The 18,401-nt window shown below is 32.7% G+C and overlaps 1 protein-coding gene and 1 long non-coding RNA gene across 7 annotated transcripts; one reads left to right on the top strand and one right to left on the bottom strand.

Annotated features, from left to right (window-relative positions):
* Nucleotides 1-1,410: 1,410 nt before the first annotated feature.
* LOC148780432 (uncharacterized) lies at nt 1,411-2,251 on the top strand. Its single transcript, XR_016040782.1, has 2 exons — nt 1,411-1,761; nt 1,927-2,251. It is a non-coding gene; the product is annotated as an uncharacterized LOC148780432 (long non-coding RNA).
* Nucleotides 2,252-7,119: 4,868 nt separating this feature from the next.
* On the bottom strand, nt 7,120-9,736 carry LOC18436346 (uncharacterized). Of its 6 annotated transcripts, XM_088848258.1 has the most exons (5): nt 9,338-9,736; nt 8,681-8,743; nt 8,159-8,263; nt 7,675-7,711; nt 7,120-7,549 (listed from the first exon to the last, which is right to left on the bottom strand). In XM_088848258.1, the coding sequence occupies exons 1-3, from the start codon at nt 9,484-9,486 to the stop codon at nt 8,260-8,262; spliced, it is 216 nt and encodes a 71-aa protein (XP_088704384.1). In that variant the 5' UTR covers nt 9,487-9,736; the 3' UTR covers nt 7,120-7,549; nt 7,675-7,711; nt 8,159-8,259. The 6 variants fall into 6 exon arrangements, 5 of the variants coding, with proteins under 5 accessions (XP_088704384.1, XP_088704385.1, XP_088704382.1 ...); XM_088848259.1 differs by lacking the exon at nt 7,675-7,711; XM_088848256.1 differs by having other exon boundaries at nt 7,666-7,711; nt 8,159-8,743; nt 9,338-9,734.
* Between the last annotated feature and the right edge of the window lie 8,665 nt (nt 9,737-18,401).

Genomic DNA, 18,401 nt, shown 5'->3' with positions numbered 1-18,401 from the left:
TCTCATAAATTTTATTTTTTTGTCAAGACAATTTTTATTTTTTTGTCATAATAATTATTTGTTTGTCATAACTATTATTTTTTTGTCAAGGTAAATTTTAATTTTTTGACAAAAAATTATTTTCTTGACAAAAAATTATATTTTTGTCAAAGTAACTTTTTTTTTTTTTGTTATAACTTTTTTTTTTTGTCAATATAACTTTTTTTGTCAAGATAACTTTTATTTTTTTTGTCATAATTTTTATTTTTTTTTGTCAATATAACTTTTATATATATATATATATATATATATATATATATATATATATATATATATATATATATATATATATATATATATATATATATCAAGATAACTTTTATTTTTTTTGTCATAATTTTTATTTTTTTTTGTCAATATAACTTTTATATATATATATATATATATATATATATATATATATGGGACAATGTAATCCACCACCAGGTGGCTTATCCTTTTGAAAAAATTGATTAGTTGGGATCCCTGCCATTGTTGTCCTCTTGTAAGATTCACTGTTGCAGGCTCCAACCCAATTAAAAACATTCCTCTTCCTCCTCCTTGATGGAACCTACGTCCAATGACTATCCAGCACCTTAGGATCATGGGCCCAGAGGCACCCACAAGATTAGACTTGAGCTCTACAATGGAAACATCAATTAAGAAATCCTCTAACCCCACAGACAACCAAAATTTCCTCGGGTTTGGTGAATGAACATTCTGGTTAACCCTAACTCCAACAAAAGATAAATCATCACATCTCAACACATCCCCATCAATTCCCACGAAATCCCCACTTGCATTCCCAAGATGTTGAAAAATTCTTAGGCTCCACAAATAAACAGGGATCCCGCAAAATTTAATCTAAAACGCATGCTTCGGGACCAAGTAAGCATAATCAGAACTTTTCCATTTACCTAGGGATAACGGCCTCCCATGAACCCTCACACCACCTAAACCCTTAAGGAACTTTCCATATCTGAATTCAAACGTAGACAAAAGAAGAATCTGTTGTCCCATCTATTTTACCCCTGGAGAGTACGAAAGACCCCAAGAAAATCTAGCCCAGTCCCCCAACCCAAATAAATCATTGGAAGGGGGGAAAAGAACCCACCACCATACATCCTACCCTCTTAATCGCCTCAGCAACCTCCCCCTGATCAATAGAAAGGGAGACAATCTCCTCATCTCTCTTCCTCTTGCACCAAGCATCCTCCTCGTCTTCCTCCTTATTCAACTAATTTTTATTTATGTGACTTTCCATATGTATTAGTAACTATGTCATGGCCGCAACTTATTAAACAGATGCATAGTAGTTTAATCATTTCCCTTTTTTTTTGTTCTTGGTTTTGTTTTTTCGGTGTTAGGGGGGTTGGGGGTGGTGGGGGTCTAGTTCACGAAGTGTTTGATAATTGTGTTTCAATATTAGCATAGGAAAGGCTAGGCTCTTGGAGTGCTAACAGTGGCTAATTTTAAAACCTGAGATACCTTTGTAGTGCTATGAAACAAATATTTTTAAGCTTAATTGGTAGTAAATTTTCAATTTCATGGTACATTTTCTATTTCTATGATACATTTTCGTCTTTATTTGTCTTTTGTGTTCGTATCCTTTTGCTGATTCAATGTTAATCTTGGTTCTTTGCTTGGGAAAACACTTGGAGCGTGGATGCAACTTCCAACTTGTCTAATGCATGTCAAATTTGCAAAGCTTGAAGTACGGTCAGCAGCTCATCGCATTTAATGGTCCTGGACTAGAATTCTCTACTGCAAGTGATTTCAATGATAGCTTAATATAAAGTTCAACTTCAATATGGCTCCTTCCTCCAATTTTTTTCTGTTGGAGCTTCTCTCATTTCTTTTATCGAACATAATGATGCGAATCGAGCTCTAATGAGTTCTAATATGCAGGATCAAGCAGTTCCGCTTTCTCGATCTGAGAAATGCATTGTTGGAACTAGGTTGGAGCGCCAAGCAGTTTCACATTTGGGGGCTTCAGCTATAGCCCAACACGAGCTGCTGCTAATCACAAGAACACGGACCGACAAATGAAGAACCATTACTATTACAACCATCAGCGTTGTTGACTTGGGGCAGCTGAGACATGTTTTTTTGTGTAACTAATGGTCTTCTTATTGTACTTATCTTTTTCATTTCATACTTTTATTGTTCAAAAACGTCTCATAATCTTGTATAAGCACCGTTGTTGATACATATTTTGGGTCTGGTTGATATTGTCTATAGACTCTTTTACTTGAATTTTGAAGGGCATTGAAAAGGTTTATCATGCAGCATCCTCTCTCTTCTCTCTAAAACTCCAAACTCCTTTGCTTATTTTGAGGTGTGATTGATATTCTAGTTATGCTCTATGTAGTTATGGTTTATAAGCAAATGCACCCATGTGATTTGAATGTTCTAGAGTTTTTGCCTAACAGATCTTGGCATGAGACTTGGAAAATGGTACTGCCATTCGTTCACAAAGTTTAGGTCACATGCTCATCAATTCTGTTTTGATTTTACCGTATAATGTGAATAAATGGTCTCTGCCTTGGCATATTTTTTAATTTAAATATTGATACCATAATATAAATTGAGGATGGTTTCGGTTGCAATCACATTACTATATGCAAATTCGTAAAATATATATAATTGGAGATAAACATAAATTTCCAAGCCATCACAAAGATTTCTAGAATTGAAACAATATCTTTTGACTTATTTAAAGGTGTGGCTTTTTTAATTGTTTAGGGCCTCAGCCTTATACAAACCTCGCCCTTAGACGAGTATTGAAAATTTGGTTAGGATTCGGGTTTTGGATATGGAAACTGGTTTGATAGGGCTGCATCTCTATCAAAAGAAGTAAAGCCTCACTTCATAACTCATGAAAATTGCAATTCAAACAGCTGAAAATGTTTACATCAATTATCTTGGCTTAAACATTATGGTTGTGAAAAAAGAAAAAAAGATTTTCAAACACTAAAAATAGTATATATTATAGCAAATTATCTAGATCGTTCATTTTTCCCTAAAAATAAATGTTCATAGATCCGCAAGATATGTACTATTTTTTAAGTTTTGAATTTCATCGTCGGTGTTGGAACTTGATTTTAGAGCCATCATAGAGATTTCGGTTGAGGAAAGTGCTTTCCGGATGAAGATTTAAGATGAAGTTTATTTTGTTTTCATAAACCCTAAGCCTTGTAGAAACCTCATCCTTTAACCTCATCCTTAAATATTACGTATTGAAGTTTTAATTTATTATTAGGATTCCAAATGGGATTTTCCCGGTTATCGCAATAGAGAATTGGTGGTTGACAATAATGACACGGTTTCAATCACACACCTATTCACACTTCGGGTGAAGGAGTTTGGGTGAAGAAAGAGATGTGAAATTGCCGCATGACGGCCTGTATTATTTGCTTCATTGATAAATGAAAAAACTATGGATCGATGTGTAATAAGTTTATCAAATAAGGGATTGTCTAGAAAAAGGCCTTTTACTTTTTGTAGAAAGAAATCATAATTATTCTCACTTATTAAATGTCAAATTGGATGGTTTGGGATGAGTCACAAAGTTAGATATTTTTTCTTTCGAATTTTGTGTCTAGTCAATAACACTCTTACGACCACCTATTTTGAAATCTAAAGAATAAGAATGATTGTACAAAAGCTAAGTGATTTTTTTTTTTGTTTTGGGGGGGGGGACGCCAATTCTTGTAGAACTTGACCAAAAGACAATAAAAGATTGAACAAAATTGATATCGATATTATTCCACCAAAAATTTTGAATGGACTGCAAAAATGTACAATGTTTGAATGGACTGCAAAAATGTGCAATGTCTAGTAAGTCCAAAAGTCCCTAGTGTAATCCAATGTCGAAAACTTGAATATTGTCCCAAAAGAGTTCACATCTTTTACCCTAGTGTATAATCGAATGTGGAAAACCTGAATATTGTCCCCAATAAAAGCTAGCATACCTAAACATCTTCTACTTGATAATAGAAAATCATTTAAATGATTTTACAAATACTAGAGTTTCTTTCACATGTTGTGGTTTGTATAAGGTATCAATATTAAACAATCCACATAAAACGCGCGTCTAAAACATAATAAAAGATGTAGTTTTAGTGCTAAAAACTTTGTGAATTGTGATGGCTTAAAAAATTATTTTTGTTTTTAATTGTAAAATTTAAAGCTCTAAAAATATTATAAATCAAATAAAACTTATAAATATTTAAAAATAGACGATCCAAATAATACATGTTAATATACACTGTATCCAAAACTTTGAAATCAATTTTTGCTCATGACCACACGTTATGAGGACAAGATAGTCAACCAAAGGGCTTTTCAGCGTGGCCAGTTATTGAGTGGACCGTATGTCTTTAGTCCTCTGACATGATAACGATAAAAATATATTAAAAACGTGCCAGGATGGCGTGGAGATGTCGCCGTTTTGACAGAAAAAATGGAGTCTTTACTGCTAATACAATTGACTAGGAATGATCGAATTGATTTGGACTTCTTGCTTTTGGACGATCGATATATGCACGGAATAATAATATTCCAACATGGTCATAATTAAGTGACCTTAATCTTGGTTTTCAATTCAAATTCTGCAAGACTTTATGATCATGGCTTGTTGAAATTTCTACAGTTACGAATTATGGTAATGGGAAGCTCAAAAGGGCAGAGCATGTTCAAAGAGAAAAGGTACGTAATGAGGTTATTTACTTTTAATACGAGTAGGTCATAATTATTTTTATATGTCAAATTTCATATTGAGTGATTATGAATGTATCGTTGATTAGACTCAGTTCAAAAAGAAGTTCTCAAACTTTGAATACATTCCAAGACATCCAATTTTAGTTAGGAACAATTGTAACCTCCTTGTAACAAAGATATATGGTCTCATAATATCCAACACCTTTTCAAATAACTAAATCCATTCACTTCTCCGGTGCACACAATGGCGAGATTTTGAATGTCAGAGAATTTTTTTTTTGTTTCTGTTAATTTTCAAAATGGTTTGTTTGTCTAAATAGACCACTTTATATTATACAAGTAATGTACACCTCTAGAATTTGTTTTAAGATGTAGTTTTGATATCGAAAACATTATGATGGCTTGAAATCTATGTTCAACTTTAATTATGAAATTTAAAACTGCAAAAAAAAGGTATAAATTGAGCAGATCTATGAACACTTGAAAATAGACAGTCTAAGTAACTTGTTATATGATGCATTATTTTTTACAATTTGATCATCTTTTTTTTTTTACATTCATACATCTCGAGGTTGAGATGATCAATTAGAAAACTTCCTGACTTCAAAACACTTTTTTTTTTAGTGGATTTTTTATGGGCACCATATTTAAAGTCATGACCTTATATAAAATTTTCCCTAAAAAATTTCCTTTTATAAATTCACTGGCTAAGAGGACTGATAAATAAATAAATTTATCGGTAGATCTAACCATTCAATCAATAACATTGTTATATCTATCTTCAATTTAGTTCTTAAACTCTACTCCAACTCAATCGATCTAGTACTTAAACTCTACTCCCAGTTTCTCAATAAACAAAGTAGGCTCAAACAATTTCTTGGATTCTTTCTAAATGCAAGGAAAGTTGGACTCGCATCTCACCTAAACCGTCTAAACTTTAATTTAAATTCACATTAATGATTTTTAAATAAAGTATATTTATAATATAAAATTATATAAATTATTATAAATAAATGGAAATCTAAACTTTCTAATCTTTTATTTTAATTCATATTAACGATTTTTAAACAAAATAAAAGTATATAAATTATCATAAATAAATGGAAATGCATACAATAAGGGTATTTATTTTTGATACAATGAGATCACAACTATTATTGACTATTAGAGGTGAAATCGAGTGGTTGGAGATTTTTCACTTACTAGGCACAATGTTATCATCATTATCATCATCATCATCATCATAGCATTTTTCCAATTGATTGAGATCGACTACATGAATCCTGATACTTCACTTTGCTCTATTAAAGGCCATACCTTCCATGATATCAAAAACTCTCTTATCTTTTTATATTCCTTCCAACTATGCTCTTTTAGACCTACCATTTGTTTTTTTCAATCCTTTCACTTGAACTAACTCGCACCACCTAACAAATGTTGTATTGGATCGACACTGCACATGGCCAGCCCACTTAATTCTGCTATCTCTCATTTTATTCTCTATTGATACCATACGTAAATTTTTTCGAATTGATTCATTTCGAATTCTATCCCTTCTAAACCATATTAAATGTATTAAAAGTGAAATCAAATGGTCTGGTGAAAGACGACGAGATCAATAAAAAGTTGAAAGTTTATTTTAAAAAATTATTAAATAACGAATACAATAAAAACATAACAGTTGACTAGACACAATGTCCAAAATAAAATTTCTCAAATGTTGTGACACGCTTCAATGTGTTAAATATCATATCCAATAGCTAAGAATAATTGTAACCTTCTTAGACCAAAAGTAAATGATCTCATAGTATTCGAGCCCAGATAAATAAAAAATCCATCAAGACAATAATAAAAATATGAATTATTTAAAGGGATAAGTTTACTTAAGATTGCAACTTTAAAATGTAGACTTACATATATGCACTTCAAATATCCATCTGAAAATGTTGTTTTAATGTTGAAGAAATCTCTAATTGATCATCTCGACATCTAGATGTATGTATGAATAGAAAGAAAAAAAAAATTTGAATCTTAAAAATAATGCATCTTACAACACATCATCTAGACCATCAATTTTCAAGATTTTCATATGTTTATATATCTACTTGATTTCAATAATTTTTACAGTTTAAAAATTAATAATTAAATATGAAAATAGATTTTGAGATAAGGGAAATGAAATTATGCGTCCCTCAGCAATCTTTTTTTGGGGCTTGTACGCGTGTCTTGCTTCAAAAGAGAAAGGGGGTTCCTTCTTAGATAAAGAAAGTGGGGCTCGAGCTTTCTTGCTAGAGAGAGAAAGTGATACCCATCTTCAAGTTCTTGATTCTCAAGATAAAATAACTGATCTCTAGAGGCTACTCTGTTAAGAGAGAAAGCTTGGGAGAGAGAGACAGATCATCTGAATTAATAGCTCATCATACTTACAGAAAGAGGAAGGTACATTTCTTAGAGAAAGAGAAACGATAAGCAGTAACATTCTAGAGAGAGACTGGTAAAGCGAAAGAGAGAAATAAGCAGCGTTTAGAGGGAGAGAGAGAAGGAGCTCTCAGCAAGCAGCAATGGCGACTCTGACCAAGTTCAAAATCCTGGCCACATCGTGCGGCATAGCAGTGAGCCCTAACCCCACCATAGCCCATTCCAAGAAGTGCAATTTGGGGAATGGCCGAGGATCTCGCCACAGATCGCCGAGTATTTCGTACTGTATGCCAGAGAGCGATTCGAGTCGTCAAAAAACACGGCGATTCTAAGCCGCAAGATGAAGGACCTCTTCGTCTCCTCGCCTCCCATCTGCGATGCGAGTGAAAGACTGAGGAGAGAACCAGCGAGTCAGTGATCGTTTTCATCGCCAATCGCGGATTAAATCAAGCTGAGATGGGAGAGAGAGATGCATTGAACGACAGTTCATGCGAATTAATAGCTCACCATACTTACCAGCCCTTGCATCCATCCATCCATCTTGCCATTTTTACTGGATAACCATCCAAACAAAGAGGGAAACAAAATCATGGCTCCCATTTACAACATACTTTCTTTGGTAGAAGATTTTTAATAACTGAAATTGCCATATTTTTGCTGCAAAATCTCGTGAAAACAGAGTCTAGATTCAAGCTCCCAATAGTCAAGAAGTGCATCCCCAGCACAATAAGGATCGGTGAAAAAATCCCTCTCTAGAAACTGAGAACCCCTCTGATTCTACAGAGAAGCTTGGATTTAGAGATTGAGAGATGCCTTAATTGGATTGTTTAAGGTTGTGAACATATGGAAACCGCACCTTTATTTAAAATTTTACATTTAATTTCAGATTACTATCAAAAGACATGGGACTCGGAAGAGTAACAAATGTGTAAAATATGAAACGTGAAACAATGCATTATTTGCCAAATTTCACATGCATGTAAATTATTATATAACGCACCTCTCATTGGTCTTATAATTGGGAAGTTGATCATGAAAAGTCATCGTGGACTGCAGCTGCGTGCACTCTCGCGTGTCGCAACCCCGCACCAATTGAAAACTCTAACTGCTTTGCTTTAGTGTGGCCACAAATTAATAACATTGTTTAAACAACGATTGTTATCGAAAATAAAAGACAACAGATATTTCCCTCACGCAAAACCCCACCTACATTTTGTTTTAGGACACTTTGGAGATGTAACCTCCTCATTTTTTAAAACAAAAAAAAAAAAATCTAATTGCATCCTTGTATACTTTAATAAAAAACAACATCTTGGAATTGGATAGAAACCATATTTGGACGTCAGACTGTGAAATCCAAGTGTTAGAAAACTTTTTTTTTTTTTTTTGGGGCGAGTGTTGGAAAACTGATAGAAACCACACCCTTTCAATAAACCCTTTTTGCCCGGAAATTTAAAATAAACCCTTTATTCTTGATACGCCAAAAATGCCACTGACTAAGGCAAAGGGACGTCGACCCGACCCGGAATTCAACACTAGATCTGAGACGCTGCTTTTGCTTTTTTTGTAGCCCTCCCCTTGAAACCTGCAATTTAGTGAAAGCACACAGAAATCCATTCAAAACCATGGGCTCAAGTTTTAACGCCCCCGGTGATTGCCAAAACTACCCTTTCTGATCTATCATGATCTAGTGCAAGCTACAGTATGCAATAAGGTTTATTTGGCCCTTCGGCAAAATACCCAATAAAACAAGACATCTGAGGCTATCAATAAATCAATCTCTTTACGGAAAATCAATTTGATCACAACACAGACAAAAACACAAAACTAAAAGACTCAAAAGTAGGGGACTAGAACAAAAAATTTCAGATTCCCCCATTTTTCTATATGATCCATGGAATATAGATTACATAGAACAAGCAGACCATTTCCTATACGATCTCATACTAAGAAAAAAGAAAAAAAAAAAAAAAAAAACCCGATTTTCAGAACCAATATAAACGAAAAATCACGCTCATTTATTTCTTGAATCATGCTCATTTACACAGACTACAACCGCAAAGGGAAAAAGAAACAATATATATTACAAGAAAACTCAAAAGTAAAAAAAAAAAAAAACAGAGAAACAAAGAACATATTAAAAAAAAAAAAGATGGGAAATTAAGCCATTCCTGTTAACCTCGGAGGCGAGATAAAAGGCAAGCTCCTTAGAATAAGAAACCTCATTCTCCTTGGAAATGGCGCCTCGTGTATAAGTTGCTCCAAAACCCTAGCCAAAACCACCGTGTACTCCTCCAAAAGCTCCGCCACAATCGCCACCAAAATCATGGCCAAAATCGTCCGCAAATAGACTTCAAATCTTTGATGAAAGGAGGACAGACAAGATCGCTTCTATAAATGGCGAAGCTTTGTTACGGACCCCTACATCCTTTAATGTGTCGTTTTTAATTGAAACAGTGTCAACAAATGGCGGTTTTGGGTTTTAGAGTTAGAGAGAGAGAGAATGGATTGTTCTTGTGGATAACAGAGGGAAAGAGAGAGAGAGGATGGATTGTTCTCGTGGACTTGACACGTGCAATGTGAATCGGATGGGCACGTGTAGGCCCCTCGAAATTATACAATCGGCTGCACCATCTCATCCTTATCCATTTATTGTCAGGGATTTAATAATAGATGATTTAATAGAAAGAGAGAGGAAATCGTGAATTTACCATTTAGAGCAAGGTTCAGATAACGGAGATAGCCGTTAAAAAGGGCGGCAACACTTTATAAAAGGTAAACGGTCCGTATCTCAACTCAATGCCCTCTTTCTTCGGCTGCATCTTCTTATTTATTTTTATTTTTTATTTTTAGTTTTTGAATAAGTAAGTAGGAAGGGGGAGAATACCTTTATTTATTTTTTTATTAATTAAATAAAAATTATATATAATGGGACTATTTACCTTTATTTCAAGGTAATCACAATTACTTATAACCATCCAATGTGAAATTTAATAGTTTAGATGTCTCATAAAATTTGAATAAATTTTTTTTGAAGTTTGATTTTGGTACATCCACCCAATTTCATATTCAGTAGTCAAGGTTAATGTAACCACTTTATAGTAAAAGTAAATGGTCTCATTCTACACTTTTTCAATTAAATAAAAGATGAACAAATTTATCTTACAACCCTATACTAAAACAGTTGCATTATATCCTAAAATAACACTGAAAAAATAAAATCGGGTGGTTTGCAACGCTACATACTTTAGAAAAAGGAACGCTACTGTAGAAAAGGAAAGTAATAGAAATAAGTAAAAGAAAACATTCGCATAACTAAAATTAACAATAATATTCAAAAGGAAATGTGGCAAGTAATCGTCATAGCATCGGACGTCTTATTTGGAAAATTAAGTCCGAAGCAATGGGCATGGACCTTCATATAACGGCCGTTATTTAGAAACATGTTTTTAGAGAGAGAGTGAGAGGTGGGGCATTTGGGTGCATTATGAACGAAATGAAATAAAAATAAAGTACAGGTGGAAGGGATGGTGGCAAAGGAGGCCCTTAAAACCGCGGTGGTTTAATATAGTGGTTTTTCGTGGGACTGGTTTGGACTGTCATATGTTTGCTTTCTTTCTTTATTTATTTATTTTTATTTTATGCGGAAAAGGATTCTTGTGACCGTATTATTAAAAATTTAAGTGAGTGGAGTTGGGTTAAAGTGGAGATGGTTTCCCAATGATCGGAATTGCAAAGAGCAGCGGTTTCGCCATGCCCCTCCAATTTCAGAAACAAAAACTCTCTTTACTTTGTACACGGAAAATGACGTCTCACGCCCTTTAGCTTTTTTTTTTTAGCTTCGTACACGGTTTCGCGATGCCCTACTTTTATCTTAATTTTTCTATCCATAGGCACATATAATTGCAAAACTAGCGCATCCTAAAACAATGTGCCGCGACAAGGACTCCTGCCATTAGGCCACCGATAGGGGGTGCCAATGGATCCCGACCCATACACTCAGTAGGGGTTCAAGTTTTGGACCCGCGGATAGGGTCCGAATCCAATAAAAGATATTGGGATAGTTCGGATTTAGGTACAGATCCGGCTATATCCGAAACGATGGGTATCCGGATCCGAATTTTTAGTTTATCCAAAGACCAAAGTCTTATCTCTAAAATCATTTCAATACTTTTCGTCTTCTTCTAGTTCCCCAAACGGCCAAACCCCATTGCCATCCTGCCTTTGTACAATTCTCCCTCTTTCAGTTTCTTGGAAACATAGCTCTCTCTTTGGATCTCGAATCTCTCTCTCTCACTAATCGTCCACCCCTCAAAGATTAGTTCTATGTAGTTCACCATTGTTGGCTACAAAAAAAGGAAGCTCATAGTGAGGGTGGCAATGGACCCGACCAGACCCAGGACCCGATGGGTATGGGTATGAGTCTAACTTCTGGACCCGACGGGCCGGTTCCGAGTCCAAAACCTGGACCCGAATACATTTGGGTCTAGGTCCGGGTCCAGCCAGACCTGACCCATACCCGACCTATTACCCCCCCTAGCCCCCGAGCACTATGGGCCAAAAGGCCCTAAATAAATACTCAAAATAAAAAAAAAAATTTGAATAAAATAAAAAACTAGTAAAATAATATAAAACCAAAACAATTTTAGAAAGTTAAAATTAGCTTAAAAATTATAGAAAAATACATTTTTAAACAATGATTTACAGTTTAGGACATTTTTAAAGTTTAAAAAAATAGAAAATATAGAATATAAATCATGATAAAAATAATAATAAAAAAAAAAACTCTCACGAATCTTTACTGAAAAAAAAGTCTAGATTTTATGAAAAATTATATAACAAACTGCATTTTTAGAATTGTTTTAAATTTTCAAAAAATATTATATACTCTGAGTTGTTCATACATTACTGGCCCAATCAGAGTCAAATCTTATTACATTCTCCTAAAACACAAAATTTCAATTAAACAATGGAGTTAACACTCTTTAACAACTATAATAACAGCTTCCACGTTACTGTTGAAAATGTGGCCTATCAAGCTCATTTCACTTGGAATTTATTCTTTAATAATGGTACAAAAGTGATGTTATAGTATATGTGAAATCACATATGGGTAACATGAAGAAATGTAATGTATTTGGATCCATTTTTTAGCTTTAATAGGATGTTGCACTTTAGGGATAATCAAGTATTATTATAGGGAAAACCCAGTGTTGTGTTTGGATTCCCTGTAATAATTGTTTTTTCTATATTATAGATATACAAAGCATATTTAATTTTTAAATAGCTTTTATCAAATTGTATGAATGCTTGGATGACATCATATTATGTGAGTCATTAATGGACTAATGACAGGTTCAGCTCATAATATAATATTAACAGTTTGGTGACAAACTTGTTAATCCTATAGCTGCACTTAAGGGAATTAAGGCAGGAATTACATTACGATCTCAACACTTATGGACCATGAATGTGGGAGTTACAAAAGAAATGTGTTATCTATAAAAAAGAGGTTAATCACTCAAAAAATCACTGAGAAAAAAGAATAGAGAAGGATGAAAAAGAGATAAGCATGGCGACTGATATTCACCAAAGATGACTCAAAAAGTTGTCTGTCACTAGATAGCATGGTCTATAGGATTTGGAATGGAACCTTAAGTCCCTCTTGTGACTTAATGATATATCCGAGTAAGTTGTATATTTATTTATTTATTTAATATTTTTTGGTATTATTTCTAGTGTTATTTTTTTTATTGGGCCTAACAGATACACCCTTTGCCAGAATAATATTAATAGCTAGATCTCTTTCTAGCTTGTCTCTTAAAAGTAAACGTAATAGCAAGTAATAAAAACACACACACATTTCTTCATGCGATGTTGCAAGTAATAAAAACAAAATTTAAGAATCCTAGTTTTAGAAAGGCAACATGGAGACATAAAAATGATAACTCTAATTAAAGAAATGAGTAAAGGGAGAACTCTAGCCAACGGGAGTAGAAATGTGGACTTTATTCACCTGAGGATGTGAATGACGCAATATTTTTTTATGCATAGAGAAAATAACATGGGAACAATAAAAATAAAAATAAAAAAAGTTGAGAGAATATAACATCTCTCAAAGTCTACAAGAGAATCCATCCAAAAAACGATATCTTCACAAGATCAAATTTTATTCAATTCTCGTTCTCTAATCTTTACCATGAGGGGTTCCCCTGTTAAATACACTTCTAGAAAAAATTTAAAAATTAAAAACCCACAATATAATATCTCTCTCTTCCACGTTATCCTCTCCCTATTTTCCCTCTCTTCATCGCCCTATTATTTTATCACGTGAATCTCTAGGGATCCACCATAAAAATCTCTTCCTAGATTGTAAAGCCCATAAAGGCAGGACATTTTAGACAATCCCAAGGTACCCCCAAGTGTATATCCTGAAAAATCCAACTATGCCTAACTTATCTCGTTTACAACCAACTAAGTGATAGCTTATCCTAACCCCTAACAAAAACATTCACACACGCCACACCCAACCAATTCCTAAAGAGATAACTCATTTAAAAAATAATAAATATATATTTTTTTTTTGAATTTTCATATGCATCAATTTTCTAATTGAAATAAAAGAATGTTAGAAGATGTGTAGCATCAACGACTTGGACATCTTCAAAATAAAGTAGTCTATTACTTAGAATCTAAAGAGTTGATTAATGTTGATGCATAAAATAAGTCATATTTTATTTATGCTAGTTGTCAGATGGGAAAAGTTGTAAACTCTCGTTTAGTAGTACTGATAAAACCTCTACAGAACATCCTTTTAATATTCATTCATAATTATTGGGTCCTACTCTAGCTTTATCTAATCAGAGTTAGCGATTTTATGTAGTGTTTGTTGATAATTACACTCGTTTTTTTTGGATTTATCATTTGAAAAGAAAATTTGAATTTTTTTTTGCATTTGTGAAATTTCATCATATGGTTGAAAGGAGATTTGATAAACGAATTTGTATTTTTCAATGTGATGGAGTTGGTGAGTTTGCTAAGAAATAATTCATTACTCATCTAATAGAATTATGTAATAGATATCATGTCCATGAACCCCTGAACAAATGGAATAGTTGAAAGGAAATATAAAAATATTGTAGAATTGGGTCTTACAATGATGTTTCATGCAGGAATTCTTAAACAGTTTTGGGTTGAAGCTTTGCATATCGCGGTCTTTGTAATAGACAAGATTTCTTCAGCCAATTTGCAAATGGATTGACCATATTCTTTGTTGTTTAGCCACCTATCAAACTATTCTTCACTGTGGGGTTTTGGGTCTCGATGTTTTTCGCACCTTTATGACTATGTTATAGATAAATTTTGCACTCGTTCTCTTCCATGTGTGTATGTTTGGGTTACAGTATTCAACATTAGGTTACTGACTTATGCACCCACCCACAGTGCGAGTTTATATCTCCAGACATGTATTTGATGAAAATATTTATTCATAAGCTAATCCAAATGCTTTGTTTGATAATTTACATGTTCAAGGGGAGCTGACTATAGAATGGTCTGAACGTTTTGACTTTGATATACAAACTTATTCTTCTGATTCATCACTTCCGCATAGACCGCCCATAAGGGATGCCCAAGATGTGTCTACTCCTCCAACTGATTTGCCTATCCATAATGATAGCTCTCTAGCTTCTCTTGTAAAGGAAGATGCCACCATTATGACTCACAAGTTGTCCAAGATGATGTAGTACATGCTCATGGCGATGAAAATGTTGTCGCTCAAGAAACTAACCAATCTAATTTTTCACGAGCCCCTGACCGCCTTCGTCATCACATGGTCACAAGAACTCAAGACGGTACTTGAAAACCTCGAATTCTGCTTTCCATGGTAGTAGTTTCAAATACTCATACTTTTGAAACTATCCCTTTAGAACCTAAGTCCATCAAGTCTACCTTGGGCATCCGGGCTGGCATCGTGCAACAGAAGATAAAATTGAAGCCCTACATGTCAATTCCACTTGGGAATTAGTTCATTGTCTTCCAAGTATGAATGTTGTTGGTTGTTGTTGGGTCTATAAAACTAAATTGAAGTATGATGGTAGTCTGGAGAGACTTAATACCAGACTAGTTGTTAAAGGATATAATCAGGTTATTGGAATTAATTTCTCTATACATTTAGTCATGTTATTAAGCCTGCCAGTATTTGAATTGTCCTCACCAAAGCTGTTGTCTGTCACTGGCCTCTCAAACAAATTAAAAAGGTTTTATACGGTCTCAAGCAAGCACTTGGGGCTTGGTTTGATCGATTTAGTGCATATTTACTATCACTAGAGTTTCATTACAGTATAATCAATACATCTCTATTTGTTTGTCGCACTATTCAAGACACCATTATCCTTCTCATCTATGTTGATGATACTATTGTTACAGGTGATAATTCATATATTCTGAAATGGTTTATCTCCTACCTTGGAAGAGAATTTGCAATGAAATATCTTGGACCTCTTCACTATATTCTTGGCATAGATGTATTTTATTTTTCTTGTAGAATCTTTATGTCACAAAGTAAATATGCCCGGGGCGTAGATGCTAGGTGCCAAACCTATTTTAACACCAATAGCAGTGATGAATAATGCTCAAAGGAATTCTGATTTATTTCTTGATCTATCTCTTTATCATAGCATTGTTGGTGCACTCCAACACATCATCATAATATGGCCTGACCTTTCCTATAATGTTAATACAATGTGTCAATTTATGTGTGCCCATACAATTGCACATTTTCAAACAGTTAAGCAGATTTTTCAATATCTCAATAGTACATAGTCTTATGTTATAAGAATCTTATCTGTTAATTCCCTTGAGTTATATGCCTTCTATGATGCCGACTGGGCTGGGTGTCCAAATACTTGTCATTCAACCACTGGCTTCTACACCTATCTTGATTCCAATTGCATATCTTGAAATGCTAAGGAACACTTGACTGTAGCTCTTTCAACTGTTTAAACTGAATATCAATCTATGACATCTGCTGCTGCAGAATTGACATGACTTTGTTTTTTTTTTCGGGATATTGGGATGCCACTTTCACAAGCACCAACATTATTTTGTGACAATTTTAGTGCTCTCTACATGACATTTAATCTTGTTTTTCATGCTAGGGTAAACACATTGAGTTAAAATATCATTTTTTGTATGAAAAGATTGTTCTTGGATTGCTTGTCACTCAGTGTGAGCTGATATCTTCACCTAGCTGTTGCCCCAAGATGTTTTTTCAATATCTTTGCTTCAAACTTGGATTTCAGATGTCGCCCCAGCCGAGATTGAGGGGGAGTAAAAAAAAATAAAATTTAAGAATCCTAGTTTTAAAAAGACAACAATAGAAATATTACTTTTTCATTTTAAGATAATGTAAAATAGAGAAGTGTATATTGCATGTAGCAAGATAGAAAAGTGTCAATTATACCATTGTTTCATTATTATGTATACAATAAAAAAACCACCCCAATGTTTGTGTGAGGTAAAATTACTTTTTCAAAAGTTTCTTTCTCTATCTAAATTCTTTAGCAAGGCTTCTTCTTTCATCTAAAAGTGGTAAAGAGGCAAAGCAAGATGTTACTCTCTTTGTTTCTCTTGGTTGCATATTTTTAATGTAAGTTTCTTAAAAACTTTGAATGGAGGAAGTTGAATTTGACTTTTCAAGTTATAATGTAAATAAGTGGGTTAGGCTCACTTCGTCTTAGCAAGGTCCCTGAAAACATGCCTAAATTGGGAATCAATATATGCTTTAATATTTTTTTTATTTTATTTTAGAGAATATTTTATGTTTTTGTGTCGGAATAATACATTTGTTATTTTTTATATTTTTTAAAATATATATTTTAATTACAAATGTTTAGGTCCTAATTGTTGTTGACGGCAACTTCTAGGATTTTATAAATGAATTTATGATGTGAATGTGGGTAGGCTCACTCCATCTTAGCAGGATTTCTGAAAACATGCTAGATTAAAAAGCAATATACATGAATGCTAGAGAGAAGGGATGACTTAATGTTTTTTCTTTCCGATGTTAGAGCATTTTTTTTTTTTTTTGTTGAATAATATGTTTTTTTATTTTTTTTAATATTTTCTAAAAAATATATATTTAAAGAATGTTTATATCTTAAATGTCATTTATGAATATTTTTAAAGTTTTATAATTATAAATTTATGATTTTAACAAAAAATATGTAAGTTTTAGATTCTTGAATAATCTTTATTTTTATTAAATTTTTTATGATCGAAAAATAATCCTAACTAATTTTTATTTTCCCATCTTCCTCAGTTTTATCTTGCAATTTTCTATTTAAAATAATAATTTCATTTTAATTTAATGTTAGATGCTAGATCGAAGGAGCAACTTAATATTTTTCTTTTTGGGTTTAGAGTATGGCTTGGTATGTTTATTTTGAATAATAATTTTTAAATTTTTTAAAATTATTTATTTTAATTGCAAATATTTATGTCCTTATTTTTATGGTTGTTTTTTAAGGTTTTTAATTTTGAATTTATAAGTTTTAACAAATATATATTTTTATTTTACTAGCTTTTTTAGTAAGTTTCTTGAGTAAGTTATTTTTATTAAATTTTTATTAAAGATTACACATAACTATGTTTTATATTCACATCTCCCTATTATTCCTTTTGAAATAAGAATTTAATTTATATTTTTAATTTGGATGCTCGACATAAGGGAAAACTCAATTTTTTTTTCTTTTTGATTTTTGAGCATTGCTTTATTTAAATGTTGAATACTATATTTGTTTTATTTTTAGGAGATTTTTAAAAATTTACAGTTAATTATTAATTTTAAATTCGATAAAATTTATGACCACCTTTTAAGGTTTTATAATAATGAAATTTATAGTTTATATAAAAATATGTGATTCATTATACTAGCTATAATTCTTTTTTACAAATTCTTGAATAACTTACAGAGAAACAAGAAAAGTCTAATAATATTTCTCTTATTTAGTAGTGGCATAAGATTTTTAGGGGCAGATAATATATCGCCTTTCGTTCCTCATTTTTTTAGGATTCTTTAGAAATTGAATATTTTTATTTGTGAATTCTTATATTTGAAATTTATTCACAACTATTTGACATGTTTTATTTATATTTTATTTACGTATGCAAGTGTCAACATTTATTTTTTCATTTTTGGTTGAGTGATCATATACATGCGAGGGACATATGTAAAGTGGCGT

This window comes from Amborella trichopoda, chromosome 9, assembly GCF_054954075.1.
Source record: "Amborella trichopoda isolate Santa Cruz 75 chromosome 9, AtrichopodaSantaCruz75HAP2 v2.0, whole genome shotgun sequence".
Lineage (NCBI taxonomy): Eukaryota > Viridiplantae > Streptophyta > Magnoliopsida > Amborellales > Amborellaceae > Amborella > Amborella trichopoda.
Note: the sequence above shows the minus strand (reverse complement) of the source record. Positions and strands in the feature narration are given on the sequence as shown.